The sequence below is a fragment of the Cygnus olor genome, chromosome 9 (assembly GCF_009769625.2).
Source record: "Cygnus olor isolate bCygOlo1 chromosome 9, bCygOlo1.pri.v2, whole genome shotgun sequence".
In the NCBI taxonomy this organism is placed as follows: Eukaryota; Metazoa; Chordata; class Aves; order Anseriformes; family Anatidae; genus Cygnus; species Cygnus olor.
This window is the reverse complement of record NC_049177.1, coordinates 50,904-76,573: the sequence shown is the minus strand read 5'-3', so window position 1 is coordinate 76,573 and position 25,670 is coordinate 50,904. Positions and strand designations below refer to the sequence as shown.

Genomic DNA, 25,670 nt, shown 5'->3' with positions numbered 1-25,670 from the left:
ATTTCAGTATGTTTCACACTCTTTTCAAGCACGTAGGAATTCAAATATGCACAACATCCTCTAGCTAAGGATATAAAATATTTTCTGAACACTAAGCCATTCATTTAGTGGTCATATGATGAAGCTGGAATACATTCACTCTTAATCCTAAACAATGGTAAAAAAAATCCCACAGGAGATACTCTGCAAGAATCCACTGACTCTACAAAACGACAATTACACATTTTGTTTCTCACCTGATGAGTCAATAGCAGAAGTAGAAACACACTCCAAAGTCATGAGACCTACCTCTGTGGTCCCTAGCCTAGATCTCATCACTCTCACTCTTCCCTCTCCCAGTTCCTGTTCATATGTTAAACTGCACCTATAATTGGGGTGAGGGGGAAGATACCTACACATAGCTACCAAAACAGTAGGCTATAAGCATGTCCCAGGGCACAAAAGTTGAAAAACCCTTTGATGAATTACAGGATGCAATATTAATAATATATAAATACAAAGAAAATAACAGCAAAGCTTGGAGTAGTGATTCTGCTGATCCCAGCAACTTCAAAGTACTCTCAGAGGTCTTCAGAATATATTCAATAATGTCACTCTTCAAAACTAATATTAGCCATAACACACATATTACTAAATAATGGTGGTGAGAGGGTCCCCATAATTCAAACACGTGTGGCTGGTCTGGAGCATATGCTAGGATTTTGCTGCATGATTTCAAGACCTAGATGATTCTGTGATTCTGTGAAGACATACATAAACAGGGTTATGATTTGGGCGTCGAGAAGTTTCTCACTGATGTTTTGGAAATTAATAAATATCAAACAGTATTAAGAAGGCAAATTTGTCAGTCAGAGATTATAAAAACTGGCAATATTTTGTGACTAAAAGATAGTAGAGTTTTTTAATAGGTCAACAAAATATCTGATTCATGATATCTATAAATATTGAGAATTCCTAGAAAAAGAGGTATTATTTAGCCTCAGACTTTTGGACTCAGTTTGACAACAAATGGGGTGAAAGGCTTTAATAGGATAAAGGATGCTTCTGAAATGGTAACCCTGATACATATTTTTTCCTTTTATCAGTTTGCACTTAACCTTCATAAGATTTTCAAAGTGGAGTACCAGAGTATTTTTATTCCTAAAACTGAAGAAATCACTTCAAAAATAAATTTCAGGTGAAATATAGCCAGTTGTTAGTATGAAAACTTTCTCACAGCCCACGTCACTAACCACAGTGAATACTCCTTACAAGTGACTGTGTCATAGAAGACTTTAATTTTAATCATCAAAGAAGTGAACAACCAAAACAAAATTGAGATAGCTGACAGACACTGTAATAGCTGACCCAAGTATTAGAAAAAATACATGTGCTGAAGGAAATTCCTACATGCTTTTCCCTTGGAAATCAGCTGGGTTCATTTCTTTCTTGTTTTAAAAAAAAATTAAATCCTCCTGAAAGTTTTCAAAGATACAGGTAGTACGTCTGTGCCCTAAAGGCCAAGGTTTACTCAGACATTGCCAACTGATGTGTTGTTGGCTTGTAATCAGACAATAAAAAGAACAGATGGCTTAACCAAATTTAATTTGCTATTTTATTCATCCTTATGCTGCCTCTTTATCATACAAATATTGAACAGTTATATTATACAGTTGGAAAAAAAAAAGTGTTTAGAGCTAGTTTATGAGCTAATCTAACACTTAACCATCAATCCTGAGATGTAAAATGAAAAAAATTAAATAATATTCCAGGTCATTGTTTGGTTGATTCCTTTTTGACCTAGTCTGTGATGGAAACAGAAAAGACTGCCATCAGAAATTATAATACTCAGAAATTCTTGCCAGCTCAGTAGCTGATGGCACTAATGCTGTGTCAGTGACTGGAAAAAGGAAACATATATATATATATATATCTCCAACTGCATGAAAAAAATATATATCTTAAAAGCAAACTCAGGAATTGAAATCTGGCAGTCTTCTATTTCCAAGATGTTTCTCAGTGCTCAACAGGGAATGATGACATCTGCAATTTGTTTGATTACTTCTTATGATCATTTATTCATCGCAAGATCTGGGCTTGATCATCTTCACATTATTGTTGTTGCAGTGTTCATGGGACCAGACCATTTTATCCAATTCCATAGATCTCATCAACTTTAAACTGAAACTTCTGAAGACTTTGCAGTATTGTTTTGGCATTCTGTCAGAATAACTCCTGCTGTCATCCTTCTTAGAGACTTGACTAAGTAAGATTATTGCAGGGCAAGAGCCTACAGTGCTACAAATTAGGTCATTAATTGTAAAGTAAGTTCAAACTGTATGATTTGGCAAACACAGCTTTTGAATAAGCAGGTTCAGTAGTTTTGGAATCTCCTTTTAAGAACATATTTATCATGGGTCATATTGTTAAGTATAAACTGCTGCATTTTTGGTACATTGATTTTTAAAGTGTATTTATTGGATATTCTGCATATTAGGCTGCTGCAGCTTTATTGAGCTGACTCCAGAGAATCTTCTTTAAAAAGTGCAGTGTCTGATACCACAGTCATCCTTAAAATGGTCATCAACAATACAACTTTCTGCACTTTGAAACTGTCGCTATATCTTTTATTCTGAGACTAATATATTCCATTTTCACACATTATATGAAATGCATATATGCAGATTCCTGCAAAATAGCAGACATAGTGTCAAAGAACATCTTCAAGATTGTCTGTGTCTGAAACCCTGGAATCTGTCAGGTTCCTTAGGTGTAACAGAACTGAGCTCAAATTTCATTCTTTACGTGTTTATATACCGATTCATTTAGGGGCTGCCTTTCAAAAACATCAGTCACCTCAGGTCACAGCACCAGCAGACAATTAACATTTAATGCCAAGTACAAGTTAATGAAAATTAAGCAGATGCAAGCGCTTAGCATGATACAAATCCACTATTCTCAGATATTCTAAGCACAACATGAAAGGAAAAGATAAAAATGTTTTTGTGTGACAACATTTCATTTTATCTTCTTGGCCTACAGGTAATTCCCACTGTAGAGTTAATTTAAAAGATGTTTACCTCTGATTCTCACATGACTAAATTAGAGAACATGCGAGAATCAGTGAATATATTATGTGGAGTATGTGTACAACTCCACTGTGAATAGAAATTTCTACACCTTCAGTTCTGCAGACATCTGATTTTCTTGGAGAGAGGCAATTGAGCAGTGAACAAGTTCAGTACCTTTCCTCTCTGTTGGGAAAAAAAGGATAATTCATACATCCAAACTGTATTTCCTCTTCCTCTGTCAGAGTCAGCCCCAGTCCATTCGGGAAAAGAGACAGTGCTGTGTGATTAAGATGACTGATCACACTGCAACAACATCTTATAGATGTCTGCCATTACATGAGGTGATAATATAGTATAATATAGTAAAGGTTGTAATCCAGCAACCAAATGTTGAACAAAAATAAATAAATAAATAAAAAATAAAATTTCCACAAATAACAGAAAAGAACAAAATTAAATTCAGTTTTTCAAATCATAAGTTTATTCAGCTCAAGTAGCGAGATTCCTTAGCACTCTCCCCCCACACCTTTGAGAGTTTCAGCTGTTTTTACAGGTGTGAATTAAAACAAACATTAAAAATAGTATGCAAATAAAACATAGCCAAAGGAATAATCCGTCAGCTGATCAGTGGGTTGTTCTGGTGTATTTTTGATAAAAAGGAGGACAAAACAAATTATAAAAGCAGTCTAGAAGAACTGAAAATGTGGTTTTTGTCTTTGAAATAATGTGGGCCTTCTTGGTTCTCCTGGGTGCTGCAGCTGTGTCTGCTTATCCGCACAATCTTGCTTTTGATGGGTATGTAAAGACACAGAGTTTATATTTGCAGACCTTATTCTCCGTAAGCAAAAGCCTTTCAATTGACTTACCTTTTTAAAATCCACTTTTCTTTCTCCTTTCAGCCATAAGGTGTTTCGTGTGATTCTACAGAATGAGGGCCAGGTGGAAATCATCAATTCCCTTGCCAGCAAAATGCAGGTAAAGAACTTGGGGAAAGAGCTCTATTGCATGCATAAAGAACGTTTCTTGTTTTCCTCAATTAATGAATATTAAAAAAAAACACAAAACACAACATGCTACTGAAATAAAGGCCTAATCCATTCATCTCATTAGGACTGTTTCTTCAGAAGGAACAGAGAAGATGGTAAGGCTAGTTACATAAATACATTCCAATGCCTTCCTAGAAAGTCTGGTTAACCCCACTTGAACATCAAAGTGCCCACCAGGATTTATTAATTAAATAAGTTAATTTGAAATTATATATTCCTTGTGGGATTCTTTCAAGAATGTATTAGATTAAACATAGAACTTCCAAGTATAAGAATTTTTAGCATTATAGGCAAAATGTTTTGTTCATGAAAATAATCTAAAAATCCATGGTCCCAGCAAATTGAACTTTTCTTTGGCCTCTAGACTCTCCTGTCATCTTTTCTTCACTGACTTTGCTTTAACGCTTTCTTTCTCTCCAACCACACTGCATTTTTTCATACTGACCTTGATGTAGATATATGATGACATAATGACATGAGAAAAAACAATAAAGACAGCAAATGTGTTTTCAATATTTCTCTTCAGCTTTGATGTTGTAAAATAGCTGTTGGAGAAAAAGACACCATTATCTGTAGGATGAAAGGATGGTATTTTTCATGCAGTGCAGATGTGGAGAACTATCAACAGCAGGCTAGTATAGCATGCTGAACCAGTACTCTACAGAAGAACATACTACTGGTAAGTTGCTGCCAGTATTAAGAAAATTAATATACCATGCTTGCTTCCAAGTCTGTAGGGTAAAAGGGTTGTTTGTTTTCTTTTAACCAAAGAAAAGATTCCTGAACTACCATTATTGTACAAAGCAATCAGTTAGGACTGATGTAGCAGTATATACTGGAATAGTCATCTCACTTGAAGTTGCATGGTTTCTGAATATGCCCACCAGCCCCAATTTCATTTACTTTTAGGAGATGAAAGGCTGAAAAGGCACTAGGATGGCAAAACAGCTTTGTTTTTTTTGGCTTTTAATAGGTCTCTAATCTAGAGATTTTGAAATAATATCTGAAATAGTGATAGCACTGTCATTTATCCATTCTGAACTAAACAACATCTTCCAAAGGCAAACTCCTCATACAAACTTCAGTGAAATGAGTCTTGAAAATACTTATACAGGCAACAGTCTTTCCCAGCTGATATATGTAAAGTACGTAAACAGACATAGTCTCCCTCTACTATAGTTGGGAGGCCATTTCTGTCTAATGCTTATGTACAAATACCTCAAATGGAATGTGTACAAAGAATGAAAAAAGTCATAAAGATAACCATAAATTTTGCACAGCATTCAGAAATCCGTATGTGTTCAGATGATGTAGTAATAGAAAAAGACTGTTCAGGATACTCAGAGCAGACAATGTTCCATATGTTCTAAAATTCCATTCTCCTTTGCATTAGATTCTTTCAAATGAAGTTCAGAATATTCTTATGGATATCAGAGCTACCTTCCATTTGATTTACAATGATACTTGTTTTCTTCTGTTTCAAGTTTGAAAAGAAAAACACCTTTAAGGCACCTTAAAAAAACACCTTTAAGGAAATAACAGATTACAACTGCCCTAATAAGCCAAAAGTAAGGAATGGTAAGGTACTTAGTATGATCAAAGCATTAAAGAGTATTAAACAAAAGAAGGCAATAACAAAAATAAAATGGAGTAAATTATATCCATTATCAGAAAATTCTAGTTGTCTTAAACTGGGATTACCAATATATTGTAACATTTAGAAGATTTTGCTCTCTGCTTATATTATTTTAATTCTAAGGTAATAACATTTTGTTCAGACACCAAGGAGAGGGTATATTTAAATACCCTTATTCGGATTAGCAACCTTTACTCCAGCAAAGTATACTGTTTAGAGTCAAGCATGTACAAACATGTTAGGTACAAACATATACTCTGTACAAATGTATGCACTTGCAGCTAGTAACTGCTCATAGGTGGAGCTCAATATCTGCATAACACTAACACTGCTCTGTTCAGTCTCCGACTGGGGTCTTCTGTGAATTTAGATGCCACATCTACTAGCAATATAAAGATTATCTTTACAATGAAGCCAAGGAGGTGGATTTTATAGGTGTGAGCATCCGAAGCTGGAAAACTAAGCACTGATGTTTAGCACTGTGCAAGATCAGTGCAGTCCCTATTAAGTAATCTAAAAAGTAAAAAATGGAATATACCCAAAAATCAAGTTAATACTTGGTATTTGTGAAATTGTCACCACCGTTTCCAGAAATCTGCCATATAAATTGGAGGATCAAATAAAATCTTGTTAATCAAGTTATGTTTAAAACTTAGGTCGATATTTCTGGCAAGCAAGACCAATTCAGTGTAATACAGGAATTAAATTTGTTGTACTAATCACAATCAACATAACTATCACACATACACTTACCTAAAACTCACAGCCATATGTATGTATTTATTAGTTCCCATATTTGTTTGGCCTTCTTTCAGGTTGACTTTTGGCAGCCAGACTATATCACGCTGGTAAAGCCAAAAATGCAAGTTGATTTCCGAGTTGAAGCTGACAAGGTTTTTGAGGTTGAATATCTTTTGAAGGAAAACAAAGTGGAGTATAGGTAAGTTTGTTCCCACTACTGTATTTTGAATAGGAGGAGATTAAATACTGGGTAAAATGTGTTTAATCTTTTCATTATTGGTCAACTCATCTTCCTGTCACAAACTTCCTGCCTCCTGTGGATGCCTCTACTGTGTTCAGATTTCCTGTGACAGTTCAAACAGACTGTACCTGCTCTGCATTAAAGGGATAAGGTGAAATATTGATAGGGGTAGGAGACCAGAAGCGAGGACTTACTACCAGGCATTTCCCCAAGGTGAAAGCTCACTGCAGTGCACTGGGGACAAAAAGGGCTTACCATTAAAGACAAAATGCAGCAAAGGTCTAGAAAGAGCCAGAAAGCGCACCAGAAGGGTTTGCATGATACTATGAGTGAATTGAAGCCAGAAAATGGTGAGTCCCAAGGGCAGTCATGAGAGCCTCCCCACTGAGTTGTCTAAGCTGGAAAACAATAGCTAGAGGGACAAAAAAAACAACAACTGGTGACAAAAAGAAGACAGCTGCCGGTGAAGGGCCCAGGGAGTGAAGAGAACAGGACACAAGTCACATAGCAGATCCATGGCAGTGATTTCTCCAAAGAGAGAGCAATTAAGCTTAAATATTTCAAAATGTAATACCCAGAAGTATTACCCAAAGGAGGAACTACTGTACATATGCTACTTTTTCGTGTGACATTATTGAACTCCCTCAGGTCCATGTACAAATCTTTTGATTGCAACAAAGGCCATAATGTCTGGAAGGTGTCCCTGACAAACTTCAGTGGAGTGTCCTTGTGACAATCCAAGCAGTTACACTTCTTTTGAAGTGCAGCTGCAGTGCCGTGGCAATGTCAATGTAGTCATTTGCACTGTTTGTTCTGAAGGCTGGTGGTGCCTCACAAACTGGCCTCTTGCTCTTCCATACAAATCACAGATGATCAAGGACATATCCTGAACGAGTAAAAATTTGTAAGAATATTAAAACAAGCATTGGAAACATTAGAAAAGTTCTTTTCCTTGATAGCCAAGGTTGAGATATTAGCAAAAGGTTCTCAAGACTACGCTCGGTGATGAGGTATGCCTTTGTATAAGCCCCAGGGAAAGAGGAACAGGAGAAATTCAGCCAATGCAGTAGGATACTGCATTTTTCTTACTGTGGTGTGTTGCTACTTTAACAGCCCACCTCACAAGCAGTAAAGTAGTTTGGAGGATGGATCATGCCACCTGCAAGCTCCACCTAAACTTTGGAAGCTTGGTTTGACAAATAATTTAATCAGGCAAACATCTCAGCATTGCTGCAGGATGGTGCTGCAGTCTGTCTTTCAGTGCCAGCAATTCAAGAAAGAGTCCTTTTCCTCTCAAGGCAGAGGCAATCTGGTAACATGAGGTCACTCCGAAGGAAAGAGAGCTGATTTCAGATACAGAGCTAGTTTTCTACATTCTACTGTTTCAGCATTCTTCCTAAATCAAACTGTTGCCACCCTGGAGGTTTGCTGGGGTGGCAGTAAGAAGGCAGGTAATAGTTAGGATGAAGCTATTGCTCCACAAACGTCAGCAAGGATGAGACAGGAAGTAGGTTGAAACTTGAACCTACTGTTATTTTCAAATGCATAAATCAGGCCCCCATATTTCACTTCACATTCAACATGGCCTTAATTCTGGGGAGATTCTTAAGTATCTAACTGGTTCTTGCTTTCCTGCTAGTAAAGTGTATGTCTCTCTTTCCACTTTTCATGGTGGCTTATTGCAGAGTTCTGATCAACAACCTGAAGACTGCACTGGATGCTCAGTTTGACAGCAAAGCTCGTAGCACCAGTCACAGCTATGAAAAGTACAACACCTGGGAAAAGGTAAAGTCTAGAAGTTCATCAGCTTGGTAACTTGGCCTCTGTAGTCAGAATGGCTTCTGATATTCTTCCAGCCTTCTTCCCTTTTTCTCTTCTGTTCCATCCATTAACATGGTAACTCCTTCTCCAAACTCTCTCTCTCCTCCTTTGCTCATTACACAGCTAATCTGCACAACCCATCCACCTACACATATTTTCTCCACTGCTCCCAGTGCTGTGGGAAACTCTGTCAGAAATCCAATGGCCAGGCTGACATGCTTCACTACCAATTTACTCCCCTTTTCCCTCTTTCTCCCATCTCTTCTGCTAAAAAGTTTTTCAGCAACAACTTGATTCTATCCCCTGACGCAACTGTAGATCTTCATCTTCCACCTTAAGCTCTCCCCTGCTCCCTCCTTTCTTCACAGCCACGCTGATTTTTCCTGACACATAGTCTTGACCATGTCATCCCCCACTTTACATCTTTGCAGTGGCTCCTTACATCCATTGCATCACAGTTGCAAGTATGCAACCTGCAATTCTCACATTATTCTCATATTATTCTCACATACTTGCATACTCATACAAGTATGCACTTGTATACTTGAGTATACACTCATGAGTATACACTACTTATGTGTACACACATACATATGAGTATACACTCATACTCTCATACAAGTATGAGAATATCTCTTTCCTGTCTTTCCTTGAAAAAATCTTTCATTTCTGTGATGATCTTTGGCCTACCTGTTCCATTTTCAAACAATAAAATTTGTGCTTCCTCACCAGGTGATATTTATAGATTTATATAGAACTAAACGTACAGAACTAATTAATTTTCCTCCTCCAGAACTCTCATAAAAATAATTAATTAATTAAATCCTGCTTCTATAAGGCTATCTAAAAATAAGAACAAAAGCTCCTCTGACTCTGCTAAGGTTATAAAATACTATCATCCATAGTGTCAACCATTATTTCTAATGTTCCCTTGCCAGTCTGTCTAGATCCATCTGCTGTCTCCTGTCTTAGTTTGTGACTCTTTGGGCAGAAAATGCTTTTTTGTATGGATGTGATGACTTTTTTTGTGAGCATCTGAACCTGGTACAAAGGGAATCTGCTCAAATATTAAAATAATAAAGACTAGTTCTTTCCCTTAAATAATGAATAGTTTGAAGGACATTTTCTTTCTTTTATATTTGACTTCGGTGGACTGTTCTCGCAAATCCCTGTCCAGTGCTTCTGTCAACAATTCAAGAATGATAATAAATAGAAGAGCCATGAAAGTGAAAAACATGACAACATGTAGAAGATCTAAGGCATTCAATCTACCTAGTATAACAAGAAAAAAAAAATTTTTCTTTTGTTAAGAGAGTTTAAGGGATGACAAGACCATAATCTCTAAGTCCTATGTAGGGTCAGCATTCAAAAGGTTTTGTAATCCACCAGCCACTCTCCAACGACAGGAAGTGCTAGATAAATTCACACCAGAAAATATTAATTCAGGCAGTCATTGCAATAGCTTGAGAGGTCTGCAATGAACCACTATCACTGGGGAAAGAAAAAAAAAAAAGAAAAAAAAAAAGATGAGATATATAGCTGTAGTATAAGTAGGAATTAATTCTTAGAAATCTATAAACTCTTCTGGCTTGAAATCTATGAATTCGTTACTCTGGACCTGAGGACAGAGACATCAATAAATTTATTCTCCTTATTAAACAGATAGCTGCTTGGACTGAGGATATTACTGCTCAGAACCCAGACCTTGTTTCTCGCAGTGTAATTGGGGAAACATACGAAGGACGGCCAATGTACCTTCTCAAAGTAAGTGCTCTGATTTCTCTGTGCCAGACTGTTTTCCCCTCTTAGCCTCTATAATGTCTATTAAATCCCCACTGACACTAAGATATGTTAATATACATTTTTCAGGAAATCAAATATATTTTGTGCACTACTTATACTATAAATTTAGCAACACTCCTGTGAGCCACGTGAATGGTCTACCTCTATAATCTCTCCATCTGTCATTTGCAAATCCATTTGCCCTAACAGGATCTATAAATGTTGGTCTCTCTAGCAACAACAAATTTGTTTGTATCTTCATCAGTTACAATTTTTTGGAATAACTGTTATGAAAAAATAAGATACCATGAATTAAATAAGGATGAGAGAATTAAGATTACTTGCCCAAAATTGCATAAGCATCTCTTATCCAACCAAACAAGACCACCTACTAGAGATACCACAGGAAATGTAAGTGCAGAATAATCAAATAATTGTGGGAGAGAAGGCTTATCTACATTAATACAGATAAAATCATTATGATTGTATGGTGTTAGCTTGAATATCGCAGTCAGCTACAGTTGAGAACACTCCATAGATTTTCATTTAATCAAGGAATGCTACATTTATATAAAGTTTCACATTCTTTAGGTCAACATGCTGTCTGACTTATTCTGCATACAAATTATCTCATTTGGAACCTGTTTTGTTTTGTTTTTTATCCATAGTTGGGAAAAAGTGGTACAAATAAGAAGGCCATCTTTATGGATTGTGGTTTCCATGCAAGAGAGTGGATCTCCCCTGCTTTCTGCCAGTGGTTTGTGAAAGAAGTCAGTAAGCTTAACGATCAAAATGTGTTTTACAAAATGCAACTATTTTTGTTTTATCTACTTAAATTAGATCTGAATGTCTGGCCCTGTAATCTTTGAGCGGCTTAAGACTACCTGAGCATGTGTAAGAGGTACTCACAACTAAAAGGGTTACTTACAGTCTGTAAATTCATCTTTGTACCTGTAGTCAGAGGAAGGTGAGAGACAAGTAAACAAGTCTAGTAACACTATAGTCATGTAGTCATGTTCTTTACATAGTCATAAAGAACAGGGAAAAAGGAAAGTTCAAGGACATGTCAGAAGGCATCCAAATGTGTCAGAACAGCTGCCTTCTCCAGCACCAGGCGCTGTATTCCCTGCAAGCAGTCTTTCTCAGTAGGACAACAGGAATGATGGAAACCTACCCTCAGCTAAGCACAGTCAGAATGCACTGAGGAATGCATTCAAGAGGAGGAAGATTATAGTTGAAGCTCCTTGAACTCCACTTAGGAATGTGTATATTTCTCTTTGAGCTGTCACTTCAAGTTGCACAGAATGGCTTCTAAAACATTAAAACATATTCAAGAAAGCCTCACAGGTGCAACTGGCTTCACTTCAGGCTGGGACACTTCAGGCCACAAATGAAAAAAATTACCTCATATCTCTTTTCCTTCTCACCATCACCAATATAAAGCAGGTGGGAGTTATCAAACACTGCACAGTCTTCTGTAAAGAGAATAGGTACATTCATCTTCGGGTGGGGAGGGGGAGGCTGGGGAATCAATCATCTTAGCAGAACAACTTACTGATCGAATCCCAAATTTTGTAACAATTTCTGCTTGAAGATTTAAAACCAAACCAAACAAACAGAAGCAGTAGCTGGGATTTGAAAGTCAAAGTACTTGAGTAAGCCATGCTGGCAGAGGCATTGGTGGCAAGTATAATCTCCATCTTCTCAGACAGCCATGCAGTTTTGTGTAAGGAGCAGTGGAAATTGAAAATGACATGTCAGTGGAGTCAATGGGAATGTTATTTCATTATCTCCCAATAAGGCTGCAGACAGCCTTATGTGCTACCATTTTTCTCTCAGCAATTCACAACACTACAGCTGTCATTTTTACCTGCTGATCACTTAATTCATGGATGTACCTGACACCAGCAGAGGCTCTGCACAGTGGATTCAAATGTAGATAGGTAGAAACACTTTAAAAGCACAGTCCTCTGAGAACCATCAGTGGTTCACCTGGGATTGCTTCTAGACATAAGTCAAAAACTACAGAAAAAACATGAGCAAGGTAGATTATTATATGTATCTAAAAGAAAAGAAAATGCAAAAAACAATAGACTAAACAAATAACAACCAAAAAAAAAAAAGGGAAAAAATAAATTCTAGTGATCTAATATCGCTTTTCCATCCAACTTGTCTGCTTGCTAGTTACAGGAAAATAGATGCCATTCTCCATTGCATTGCTCCTTGTGTTGTCCTTTACATCTGTACAGAGTAAAGGAATCATGGGTGCACCAAGCCTCTTAAGAGCAAATCTCCATGATTACTGGACACTAACTTGACACTGACCTAAATCTGTGAACAAGCATACAAAGTGCTAGGTCATGAGCCATAAGGATACAGCGTTCTTATGTACATTATTCAATGTATGTGACTGGAAAAGTGCAGGGAAAAATCTGCCTCCCTAATAATACATGTAACTGTGACGTTATGACTGGAAATGTGTAAGGATGTTCTCTGAAATATGCTTCATAATTCTTGTTATTTCTGAAATTTGTCTATACAACAGATACCGAAAACAGGAAATGATTTAAAAATAAATAAACTAAAAAACAACCTTTAAGTTGACAAGATGTAGTGAAGATATATGGACTGGCACTCTGTTTTTTCTTTAAACAAGAAACTAGTAGATGGTAATCTCTCTCCAGGGATTTATTATCCTGTTCAAATTCAACACTGCTTTAGCATATAACTTATTCACCAAAATAAGATGGCTCTCCAACAGCAGTGTGGTTTGAGTAAGTGTAAATCATCTAGGTATATGTAACATCAGAGCTGCCACTTTACGTGGTGGAGTGACCTGGATGACTTTGCCTACCACATTAATTCCTGATCTAGACCCAGGCATTTAAATGCATACAGGAGATGTTTTCTTTCCATAAAGACATCATCAATTCTTTCTAACTCTCTCCAACTAGGCAGTTGAGACCTATGGAAAAGATAATGTCATGACCAGACTTCTCAACAACCTGGACTTCTATGTTTTGCCTGTTCTTAATATTGATGGTTACGTTTACACTTGGACAAATGTAAGTATGTTCTTCTCTCTCTCAAAAACAACAACAAAAAAATCTGTCTGGCTAAGCCAATGGTTAAAACTTGTTCTTACTTTTGATCTGCATTTCACCATTCTATTTTAGGACCGTATGTGGAGAAAGACACGCTCTAAAAATTCTGGCAGCTTTTGCATTGGTACTGATCCCAACAGGAATTTTGATGCTGGCTGGTGCAGTAAGTGTCTCCTAACAGTTGCTGCAGCAATCATACAGGAATACAATAGCCAAGATATTTAATTATAGGTTTTCCCCTACATGTTGGTCCATCTCACTTTTGAGTCAAGATCACCAATATAGCACTGTGGAATATCTTGTGTTAAATATGGGGGCAATTTGGGGAAAAAAAAAACAGTCCTTGGTTACTAGTGTCATCAGTATGGCTACTTCTATGAACAGAAGAGTTCAGAACAGAAGCAAGAATAGTTTTATTTTGATTGGTTTCACTCAGTGGAGAGGGGTGCCTTTTGAGTGGTTCTCACCTCACTGGCTCCTGGAAGCATCTTAGAGCTGAGGGAGATATGCAAGGAAAAGATTAAGTACTGTAGCAAATGATATACTAAATCATTTAGATAATATAGGGCTTTGCATCAATACTCACGTCTTTTCCGATATACACATGGTAGATACTACAGGGCATATTTACTTAATGCTGTGTCATGTTGCCCAGTGTCTTAACTATGCAAGAAGAAATTCTCTCTTCTGATATGTGTGTAGGATTGATATGTCAGTAGGATTTCCAAGTCATATTTACGAAAGTGTAGTAGAATCACTTTCCTAACAACCAACTTTTTTTTTGTTAAATATTCATTAAATTTACTGTTCTTCCCAGGTATGGGGGCCTCAGGAAGACCCTGCGATTCCACTTACTGTGGCTCTGCACCTGAGTCTGAAAAGGAGACCAAGGCTTTGGCTGATTTTATTCGTGAACATCTTTCTACAATCAAGGCATATCTGACTATTCACTCCTATTCCCAGATGCTACTGTTTCCTTATTCGTATACTTACAAATACCCAGAGAATTATGAGGAACTGGTAAGTAGAAGCTCTTTGTCATTTTGATATAATGAAAAGAATAAGAAAAAATCACTTGCTGTTTAGGTCTGTGTGACTTCAGGCAGTTGGCTGCTCTTGGCTTGGACTGGCGTACACTTCGTTGGGTTAGAAACTGGCTGGATAGCTGGGCCCAAAGAGTTGTGGTGAATAGAGTTAAATCCAGATGGAGGCCGGTCACTAGTGGAGTCCCCCAGGGAGGGCTCAGTACTAGCGTCAATTCTCTTTAATATCTTTATCGATGATCTGGATGAGGGGATCAAGTGCACCCTCAGTAAGTTTGCAGACAATACCAAGTTAGGTGTGTGTGTCGATCTGCTCGAGGGTAGGAAGGCTCTGCAGGAGGATCTGGATAGGCTGGACCGATGGGCTGAGGCCAACTGTATGAAGTTCAACAAGGCCAAGTGCCGGGTCCTGCACCTGGGGCACAACAACCCCAAGCAGAGCTGCGGGCTGGGTGATGAGTGGTTAGAAAGCTGCCTGGCAGAGAAGGACCTGGGAGCACTGGTTGATAGTCGGCTGAATATGAGCCAGCAGTGTGCTCAGGTGGCCAAGAAGGCCAACAGCATCCTGGCTTACATAAGAAACAGTGTGGCCAGCAGGGCTAGGGAAGTGATTGTCCCCCTGTACTCGGCTCTGGTGAGGCCGCACCTTGAGTACTGTGTTCAGTTTTGGGCCCCTCGCTACAAGAAGGATATCGAAGTGCTTGAGTGAGTCCAGAGAAGGGCAACAAAGCTGGTGAGGGGTCTGGAGAACAAGTCTTATGAGGAGCGGCTGAGGGAGCTGGGATTGTTCAGTCTGGAGAAGAGGAGGCTCAGGGGCGACCTTATCGCTCTCTACAGGTACCTTAAAGGAGGCTGTAGTGAGGTGGGGGTTGGTCTATTCTGCCACATGCCTGGTGACAGGACAAGGGGGAATGGGATAAAGTTGTGCCAGGGGAGGTTTAGGTTGGATATTAAGAAGAACTTCTTTACCGAAAGGGTTGTTAGGCATTGGAATAGGCTGCCCAGGGCAGTGGTTCAGTCACCATCCCTGGAGGTCTTTAAAAGACATTTAGATGTTGAGCTTAGTGATATGGTTTAGTGGAGGACTTGTTAGTGTTAGGTCAGAGTTTGGACTCAGTGATCTTGGAGGTGTCTTCCAACCTAGATGATTGTGTGATTCTGTGATTCTATATATTACCAGTTTTTGAGAATACTTCAGTCCTTCACAGCAAGAACAAGAGAAACCATAATGGCTTCCACATAGTTCAAGCATGGGATAAACTCGAGCCTTACTTAATTTCCACATAAATTCCAATGAATTTGCCACAAGGTCAGGGTTGCCTTCCAGCCATGCTGTACAGAAATTCACTATGTCATGCAGCACTGCTTCTTTCTAATGCAAGAGGTTGCTGTGTATGTTGTTGCAGAACATTATACAGAAACATTATGCTCTGTAAGCAAAGCCAACAGCTTGCTCGATTGTGCTAACTACACAGACATGACTGAATTGGTAGCAGCAGCAGCAAATAAGGAGCTCTTTCTAACACTTCCTACTAAACCCTAGTTCTCACTGAAGAACTAGATGAAACTCCTAGTAAAGAGAATGATATAGCTTGGGAAAAATGAGGCAGTTTTTGTCAAAGTTGTAATTAAAAACAGTTACACACAAAACAGGTGAAAAAAAAATCAGTTCTGAAGCCTTTCTAAACAGGTCTCAACTCAAACACTTTTTATGTGGAAGAAGAGAGGATCAATATTGTGTTTTAAATTACAACAACTCTTTTATCTATCCAAGATTAAGGACACACCCTAACACCATTTAAATAAGATAAAACAGTCTGGAGTATAATCTAGGAAAAAAAAAAAAAAGAAAAAAAAAGAGGGAGGTTAAAAATATTAAATCTGTATAAAAGTTGTAAACATTTTATAAGGCCAAGAATCAACAATCAGGAATAATAAAATTACTTCAGTTCTTTGGCATAATAGCAGCTAGGAGCTGTTGGCAGGGAAAGCAGCATAGCAAAACAAAACAAACAAATCTTGATTCCCCCTCTTTTCGGGATGCTGCCAACAGTCCAAGACAACAACATTAAGTGTGCCGGTCTGCTGTGGAGGCTTGACAGATTTATGAGTGCTCCCAAGTAGATGTCATAATTCCAAAGCACAAATGAAAGCTGGGGCCAACAGTGAAGTTTCTTGTTGCATTTTTTTACAGCCTAAAAAGAGAGGATGAAATCTAGATGAAAATTTTGCCTCCTCAATTTATTTTGCAGAAGGTTTTAATTGTAATTATTCCAGGGAACTATAGTAACTTCTTGTCTTCAGTTTTTACAAAAGCTTCACATTTCACACGTTGCAGTTCAGTCTCAAGTAATAAACAACATAAAACCCTTGAGCTGCTTCATTGTCAAGATCACAAAGTTCCCATGTGTTAAAAAATTGTATGACATTCTGCCCAACTTTTTGAATCAAGAGCAAATGTGATGAAACATAACTAAAAGCACAGCATGTTTCTCACAGTATTAAATCCAAAAAGTTTACATCAACAGCCCATTATTAAAAAAATATAGTAAATCCTATCCATTAAAACAACCCTTAACAATAAGAACTTATGTGATTTTTCTACATTTTCACATTCTTTTATCAAATTATAATTTTGTATTATCAATGCTCTATTCCAATATATGATTTAATGAATCACCCTATCGTTCTGCAGTTTTTAATCAGTAACAATTCTCTTCCTGCCATAGAGAATGAGTCTACTATTACTATTCAGCATAAAAAGTAAATACTTAAGAATGCAAACTGTATATTTCTCTTCAACCATTTGATTTCATTTCATAAGTTAGTCTTTTCAATGTCACTTTATCTTATATTTTATATTGAGCCCAATGATCCCAGAGGGCATTCCATTATTTTCCTTTACAAAGCAATCACGAACTTCACCATCATGACAAGGTGACCCAATGAGTGGTTTTCATGTCTTAATTACAGGAAAACATTTCTTTTACTGGTGATACCAACAAAAAGACAGTGAGGTCCCAGAGAGGTTCAGCTTCTGTAGTATTTGACTTTAAAAAGATTTTTTCTTGCCAAAAGCCCTTCTTTTGGAGAATAAGATCAGAGTATCATCCAATCAAGCTTGCCTATAGTTGGGGTTATTAAACAAAACGATCCCAATTCACTCCAACACCAGTGAATTAAACAGAAATGCTGACTTCCACAAGCTCTGGGTCAGGTTCAAAAGTGCAGGTTTTCAGGCTACTTCAAATAACTAAAGCACATTAATCTGAGTTGTGACTAAAGAAATTTAAGAATTTTCAATCAACAATTGTATTTGCTTAAAATGATACACCTACAAGGAGAGACATTATGTGGCATGCCAATCATTATTTCATGTCTAAATTTACTGTATAGATTTGGAATTTAGGGAAATCTGGAAAATTAGATTCTCAACCTTTCACATAAATTATTTAGGCAAATAAGAGGACCATAAATCAATTTTCAAATGAAGAAGCAAAAATTATAATGCCATTATCTTATCTTAAATGTTATTTTTACTCTGACAGATCTAATAAATTATAGGAAATAAAACTACAATTTCTTATCTCTTTCAGTGAGCAGCTTGACATGGTTAAACAAAATTTCATGTCTGCTTATAATTAATAACATTTTGTTCCATTGTATTTAATTAAAAGTAGCATAATACACTGGGCTTTGTGCTGCATTCCAATGTCTGAGATACAAAACGGCACAAAAATTGAGTAATTTGAGATTGAAAACACTAAGCCTACAGAAGAGAAAGATCTAGAGAAGGCTTGTACCTTCCTTTCATGCAAGAGTATTGAGCAGCGTCCGATATCCTTGGGGCTTAAAAGACTTTGTCTGCTCACTGCCTCAAGAAACCACCAGAAGGTATAAAACTATTCTGGTTTTGGTTTCTCAGGTAGAAAAGGGCACTCTGTGAGTCCCGGACATCCTTTATGCTCCATCCTTCATTGCTATAGCTAATCAGAACAACCTCTAATTTATTGCAACTTGCTTTGAGTGGAGGATTAGGACTATCCCTCAACCACCCCCAGTACTAGGCTGTAAGACAGGTGATGAAAGTCACATATGTCTCTTGCTTCCCAAACCTTTACATCCTTCTGCTCAGAGGCAAGAGGAGCTCTGAAGACCTCAACCCCACAGTACAAAAGAATTTTCCCCCAATTCTTCTCCCTGTATTCAGGGTTGGGTGGTTTTATTTGTTTGTTTGTGTTTTTCCCTCCTGAGATGCTACACAGAACTTTCACCGCTATCCAAACAATATTTGAACAAATACAAACACCCAAGACAGGAAAATCTAGGTCAGAAATTTCTCAGAAGTTACACAATATTCCTGTGATGACTCCTTGAAAGAAATATATACTTTGTTTTGGTGGATCACATTTTGCTTGCTTCATAATCCTCACTTGACTCATTCTTTACTATACCCCAGAGAGCTACCCTGCACACAGAATACATGCTTGAATCCATCTCCTGCTGAGAACAGAAGCATTAGCTCTTCACAATTAAAAATGTGCTTGGCAAGGCCAGCATCTCTCTCCACCCCAAAAAGATTCTCTTTATCTTGATTTTACTATTCACATATTTGTCCTCTTGCAATAAAAAACTGTGCATTTAACCACACTTTTCATAAAAAGTTCAGCCCATATATTTTAATCAGTTCAGATTTTGGCCATGGTTACCTATAAGGTCACCTTATAGGAAATAATAAATAATGAATAATGCTTTCCTCATTTTCAGCAAAAACAAATCTAGCTTTATCAGTTCTTGTTTGTATTTGCATTGGCTCTGAACTATGAATTAATAGAGCAGAGGAATGTCCATCATGCTCTCTCTTCCTTTCCAGGTTCAATTCTATCTCTTAGCCGAACAACAAACTCGGGGCCAAATACATGCCTGCAGCCAGCTCATACTCCGTTAGATTAGTGTATTTGTATTATTACTCTTTGGCAGGCTACAGACTATTATATTAATTCACAAATGAATATAATTTTCTAGACATGGAATTTCCACATTTGTTGTTAAGATCACTGAAATGAGTCTTCCATGTGGGGTTGGTCTACCATTTCGTTTCCTCTTGAGCCCTTAAAATAGGACATAGTAGAAGGTGGAGATATGCCTAGAGTCTATCAAGCCTGCAAGAAGAGTGAATTTCAAATACATTGCATGACTTTGTAAATATTAGTCTGATTATTTAACCTGATGGCTAGGAGCGAAGTCTTTTAATTCCTGATTTAATTCCTAAATGTTTAAGATACATGAATACCTGTAGTAAGGAATTTTTGAACATCAAAAATCCTATCATCTGAGGGATTCAGACATACCAATTTTTGAGTTGTAAAATCTCCTGTTGTTCTATCTGTGCTGTTTCAAACTCCTGTGATTGTACTACTTGTTACAAGTAAATATTCAGTAAAGAAACTGGGAAGCACAGAAAATGGAAGCAGGCAGAAAAGCAAAATTTGGAAGCTCTTTCACTGAGCTTGCCACAACAGAACTACTTGGTACTGACAGTCTATTGTGAAAATGATGTTTTTAGTAGCAGCTTCTTCCAGATGAAGCTGATTTGTGAACCTGGCTCCAAGACAAGACTCCTACAGTTGTAGGGCAGGTTCACCTTAACTCAGTCACACTGGAAACCCTCTCGCCAGGGATCGATTTCTTACTCAGTCTAAGACTGCCTTAGAGGAACTAGCTTGCAAAGAAAAAAGAAGTACTATACTGAAGTCCTCCACTTGGCTGGATTTCCTAGGCTCTTAGGGGAGATGCTTAACTATGAGCAACAACAGAACAGTGAACTAAATTACACATCAATCACAGACTCTTGAGGGGAGTCTGTTTTTACTGGCAAAACAAGAAGCCTTGCAAGTTTTAGCTTCACTTGGCTGAAGTTAACTTTGCAAATACCACCTTTTCAGCCTCTCATTACAAAGGAAATTAAGGGAAGCTTAAGTAGCACACAAGACAGAAGTGAAGGGAAAACACAGTTTTCAGCCTCAGGCAAATCAATTTGCAGTCCAGTGAGAGAAGAGAGCAAGAGGTCCAGACAATCAGTGAACAGGCGTCTCCAGATCACCACCAGATTATGATGGCAAAGGGAATTGTCTTCATGCAGCAGCTGCACAGTCAACATCCCTGAGGTGTTTCTAAATAGTCAGTTTGCTAGCAAGTCTGTCCTGAAGAGTAAAATAAGGGAGCTGCTCCTCCAAAAAATTGCCTATTAACAGGCAGAAGATGCTGAGCCTGATAAATTACATTGCTAGATCAAAAGAGAACTGAGAGAGAGGCCAATAAGCAACATCTTTCATGAAGTGCTAATAACTGAAAAAAATGGGTTTAAAGGTTGTGAATCAAGTAAGAGAATGGCAACTGAGAACACTAATCTGCTATCTCACTGGCCCGTGTACTCGGTACACAAAATTAAGCCAAATGTTCGTAGCTGCAGTGTAAACACAGACGGATGGGCAGTTCAGGGAATCCTACCTCTGCTGAGGTGACCTGCCCGCTGAGTTCAGCTGCAAGTCAGAGGCTGAAAAGCCCTTTCTGCGTGCAGCTACAAAGTATTAATCTGGAGTTATTTGGAGGACTTCTGGGCACCAGTTGTTTCTCGGCTACTATAACTGAGCAGAATTTTCCTTGCAACAGAGAGATTCTTGACAGTCAAAAACAAATAAACAAACCACAACAATTGAGTTAAGTCAGTTATGCAAAGAAATCTTGAAGATCAGTCAACAGTAAAGAGTATTCTCAAAGGTCAAAAAGACAGCCATGCCTCTCTTTGTAGCTGTGTTCCAAATAACACACCGGCATGAAACGTTGCCCATTATTTATATAGCTCTGTATAAGTCTCTGAGTTAGTTCCTCTTTACAGATGGTTTTGAATACTTTTTTCTTTTTTTTTTTTTATTTTTTTTCCCTCTTATTTTATATTTAGACCCACGAGAATCTACTTCATTTTTATTATTCCTGTTTTTTATATCATGAGAAAGAGGTGACTTTAGTTCCTATAAACTTGAATTTTGTTTTGACCTTCAGATTTTGGACTATACATCTATTAGGACAGCAATTGGGACAGAGTAACTTAACACAGAAAAAAAAATCAGATATCAAAACTTCTGACAAAGATTCATTTCATGTTGAAGTCATAAATGCTCAGTCATGTTCTTCAGTTAATGAAGAGGGTCATTTAAAATACCACCTTGATCTCCAACCTGGGGAATTTAAGGAAGTTGTTTATCTGGATTCCAGTCTCCATACAGCTGGAAATCTCAACTGCTCATTCTACAAATCTCTCTTTTTACAACTTCCTGGCTAATAAAATATCCCTCAGGTAAAAAGATTTCCTGACATACTTTTTGCATATCTGTTCTGGTATGACTTTAAGTAGTCATTTGACAGAGTGAAAGGTATGCCCCACTCTTTCCTTACAGCAGCTTTGCTCTTTTGTTACCCCTATGATGCAATTTTCTAAAGAGGGAGCAAATATTAATTACCATCAGGTCCATACATAGGATAAAACTATCTTTCCAAATTTTGTTTTCACTTTTTTTTTTCTTTTTTCTTTTTTTGGAAAGAATAAGAATTACTATTGGCAAATTTAACTCAATCTCAGCTGCTGATTAAATGTACATATTATAAAAATAAAAAAGAAGCCTGAAAAAAATGATATCACTAGAAAATACTACTCTCCGACCTCTATGATTTCCTCAACAAGTGTTAAAATAATTACGAATTAAAAAAGAGTCAGTTTGAGGGGACTTTAGAACAAAACAAAACAAAATCATACAAACAACAACAACAAAACCACACTGGAGAGAGCTCAACTACCCCTGTTGCTATGAATCCCAGACTGTGAAATGCAAAGCAACATTATTTCTACAATAGGTTGCGTTTTGATAACAGAGGCCAGAAACAAAACCCCACATTCAGGTACAGCCAGTTTTATAGACGGAAGGACAAGCTTCAAATACTCTTTGGCCTACCTTGCTTAAGTATTCTTTATGTGATAAAATGACCACGGATTTCTATAGTAAACTCCCACAATTCTGGGATGTTCAAAATCCAGCACCTGGGAGTGGAGAAACACTTGCAACCCTGTGCTAGACTAGGCAGCCAGTAGTAAAGCAAACACATTTTGATGCTGTTTTGTAGAAGCTAAGAAAGGTCTCTCACTGAACTAAGATTTTTCTAAACGCATTGTCCAACATGCCTTTTTGATTAATTCACAGGAACACTTGAAGCATAAGTATGAACAGAGAATATTATATGATCTCTCTTCCACTGGGAAGTAAGCCAGAGTATAACCTACAGAGAAAGAAAGGGCTTGAGGAAATTCCTGGAATAGTAAGATGTTCAGCTGTAAGCTATAAAGAAAGATATGGCAACCCATCGCTTATTCTTATACTGCACATCTGTTTTCAAAAATCACTCATATTTATCATCTGCTAGTAATAGTTTTCATGTTTTATTACCAACATGCTGTATAATGAAGAACTGGAAAAGCCACACGTTCCAAAGAAAAGTCTGTAATTTTCCTTAATGCAAATATACAAAGCTTCATAGTACTATTGATGGGCCTGATCCAACCCTCACTGAAATCAGTAGGAGTTGAATGAGTCCCTCTGTGCACAGGAAATGAATTGAAATTAATGAGACTACATATGGTTCCAAGGTAATTTATGCCTTTTCTGGCTGTTAATATTTATAAGACCTTAATCTGCTTCCATTTCCAGGAGTGTTCAGCTTCACTGAGTAAACTGGCTCTACTCTGAATTTATAGCTCCATGAACAGAAGGAAAAGAAAGGTTATTGTGCGTTCACAATTTATTGTGCAAAGTTATTTAGTTTTAATGTCGTACAAGTTTCTTCTCAGTGTAGAAGATATTGTTAGCAGTTTTCCCCTTACCTAGCCAATCTATACAGCAGGCTATACACCAAGGGAGCTATACACAAACCGGACTGTACTCCAGACTACACACCATTAGAGCTTGAAGAACAAGCTCATTACTGACAAGCTGTGCATTGGCAGCTACTGACAACTAATAATTTTCAAAGGTACACAACAGTTTACAAATAAAAACTTCCCAAGCACTGCTTTTCAGCTTATTTAACAGCGCATTTACTTAGATTCACTCAAAAAGCTTCTAAAAATCTGCATTTATACTTCTTCCCCTACAGAATTCCATTGCTAGTGCTGCAGCCAAACAGCTGGCCACTTTGTACAATACCAAATATACGTATGGCCCAGGAGCTACGACAATCTGTGAGTACTGGCCTAAACTTACCAACTATACTAAGTGCTAGTCAGACTCTGAAATGCAGTTTTTTAGCGACTTTTGTTCCTCTTCATAAGCACTCAGCTTCCTTCTTCACAAGCATATTCCCAGAGGTATATATGCAATCTCTCATGTCTAAAATAGGGAATGATATATGCCCTAAGGATCCCAGGGAGTATGCGGCTCCAGGAAGGTAAACGGATGTGGTAAAGTGTTCAGGAATTCATGTGCGTAGCATGAATTCCCAAAATCTGCCCAGTTTAGATTTAAATATAAAATCTGACCCTGAATTTTTCTATATTTCCACCATCTCTAAGTCAAAGTGAAAAATGATTTGAATGCTAAAGAATAGTTCAACCACTCTACCAGCACCATTAATTATTTCTTTGACTTCGTGTTATGGTCTGAGAAATATACCAGCTGTAATTCCATTCTTTTACACTCCTTGTGAACTCAGCTGTCAGGGTATGGCCTTTGCTGTGTCAGAAGTTGGTCTGAGGCCAGTTCTAGATTTCTAGAACTTTTATACCTCAATATTTAAGAGCTCTTAATTGCCTTAAGTACAGAAACTGATCTCTTCCTAATCTTACTTTTCTGAAATAACTTTAAAAACCTTTGAAAAATACCCCCCTTTAAAAAAAAAAAAAAAAAAAAAGGATTTATGGACATTTTTTCCTTTAAATCTATTTTGGTGATGCTTAGCAATTTTGGAAGCTCCTTCCTTAGGAAAAGAGACCACTTTCACTGTACCAAAGTACTGGAATGGGAATGTACTATTCTTCCAGAAGAAAAGGATCCAACTGATATTCCAGATCTGTGGTTCTTTCAGATCCGTACGAATCTCAAAAGCAATTTCTCTTTTGCAAAAACTATTTGTTTCTGCTATCAAATCTTTCTAAACAGGCCCAAAAAAGCATGCCATTCTCCTGCTCCCCAGACACTCCTCCCATGGCATGCCCACCGTATTGATAAGGAGGGAACAGGATAGCTGGTTTACATTTCCATGTACACATCAGCTGAAATGGAGCTCACAAATGGCCTAAATCAAAGAAGTCTTGCCATGAAAAAGAGAAATTAATCAATTCACTAAATATACTTTTTATCACTTTATTCTATATTTCTAGCTTTGTGACTTGATATTTCCACTTTTTCAGTTATGTTTTATTTATTTTTTTTATCAGATCCTGCTGCAGGGGGCTCTGACGACTGGGCTTATGATCAAGGCATCAAGTACTCTTTCACTTTTGAGCTCCGAGACACTGGCTATTATGGGTTTCTTCTCCCTGAATCTCAGATAAAGCCAACCTGTGAGGAGACTTTGCTTGCTGTTAAATACATTGCCAATTATGTCCTTGATCACTTGTATTAGAATGAAGTTCTAAAAAATATTAAAGAAGGATTTATTCAAAGACATCTTCCCCTTCATTCTTCAATAGGTTTTTATTTTTGTTTTACTTATTGCTCTGAGTCGTATCCTTACTCCATCATAGGTCAATAAAAAACTGTGAGATAAATTACATATTTTACTAAGGCAACTGCTATAATTAGAGAGGGGGGATGAAAGACAATCCTTGCTGGTAAAGCATGCATGCCCGAGTACTTGACTGATCTTTTGAGATCCACATCATTAAGTACAAGTTTTCAATTACTTATCCCTACCAACCTTGTCTCCATATTTATTTATTTTTTATTTGGAATTACCTGGCTATATTTCATTGCTAACCACTAATAAAATGCTAACAACACAGTGTTTGGAGAATTTCTCTAGTGACTGGATTAAATGCATAAATAAGCCAATCCTGTATATTTTGACTGTTAAAACACATTTTTAAAGGAATGGCACTCTCAGGCAATGAAATTGGATGTTGGCTTCACTGGAATTGCACAGATAGAGCAAAGAATGT

The 25,670-nt window shown here is 37.4% G+C and overlaps 1 protein-coding gene across 1 annotated transcript; it reads left to right on the top strand.

Annotated features, from left to right (window-relative positions):
- Positions 1-3,689: 3,689 nt before the first annotated feature.
- On the top strand, positions 3,690-25,270 carry CPB1 (carboxypeptidase B1). Its single transcript, XM_040566963.1, has 11 exons — positions 3,690-3,845; positions 3,950-4,025; positions 6,548-6,672; positions 8,400-8,499; positions 10,198-10,299; positions 10,986-11,087; positions 13,272-13,382; positions 13,494-13,584; positions 14,239-14,441; positions 23,669-23,753; positions 24,948-25,270. Exons 1-11 carry the CDS (start codon positions 3,775-3,777, stop codon positions 25,133-25,135), a joined length of 1,254 nt encoding a protein of 417 aa, XP_040422897.1. The 5' UTR covers positions 3,690-3,774; the 3' UTR covers positions 25,136-25,270.
- Positions 25,271-25,670: the final 400 nt, after the last annotated feature.

Excerpts from the sequence above, each read along its gene's own strand:
- CPB1 (XM_040566963.1), top strand. The coding sequence starts at position 3,775 with ATGTGGGCCTTCTTGGTTCTCCTGGGTGCTGCAGCTGTGTCTGCTTAT. Across the intron at positions 3,846-3,949 it reads CACAATCTTGCTTTTGATGG|CCATAAGGTGTTTCGTGTGA; the intron begins GTATGTAAAGAC and ends TTCTCCTTTCAG. Across the intron at positions 13,585-14,238 it reads TTTTGATGCTGGCTGGTGCA|GTATGGGGGCCTCAGGAAGA; the intron begins GTAAGTGTCTCC and ends TGTTCTTCCCAG.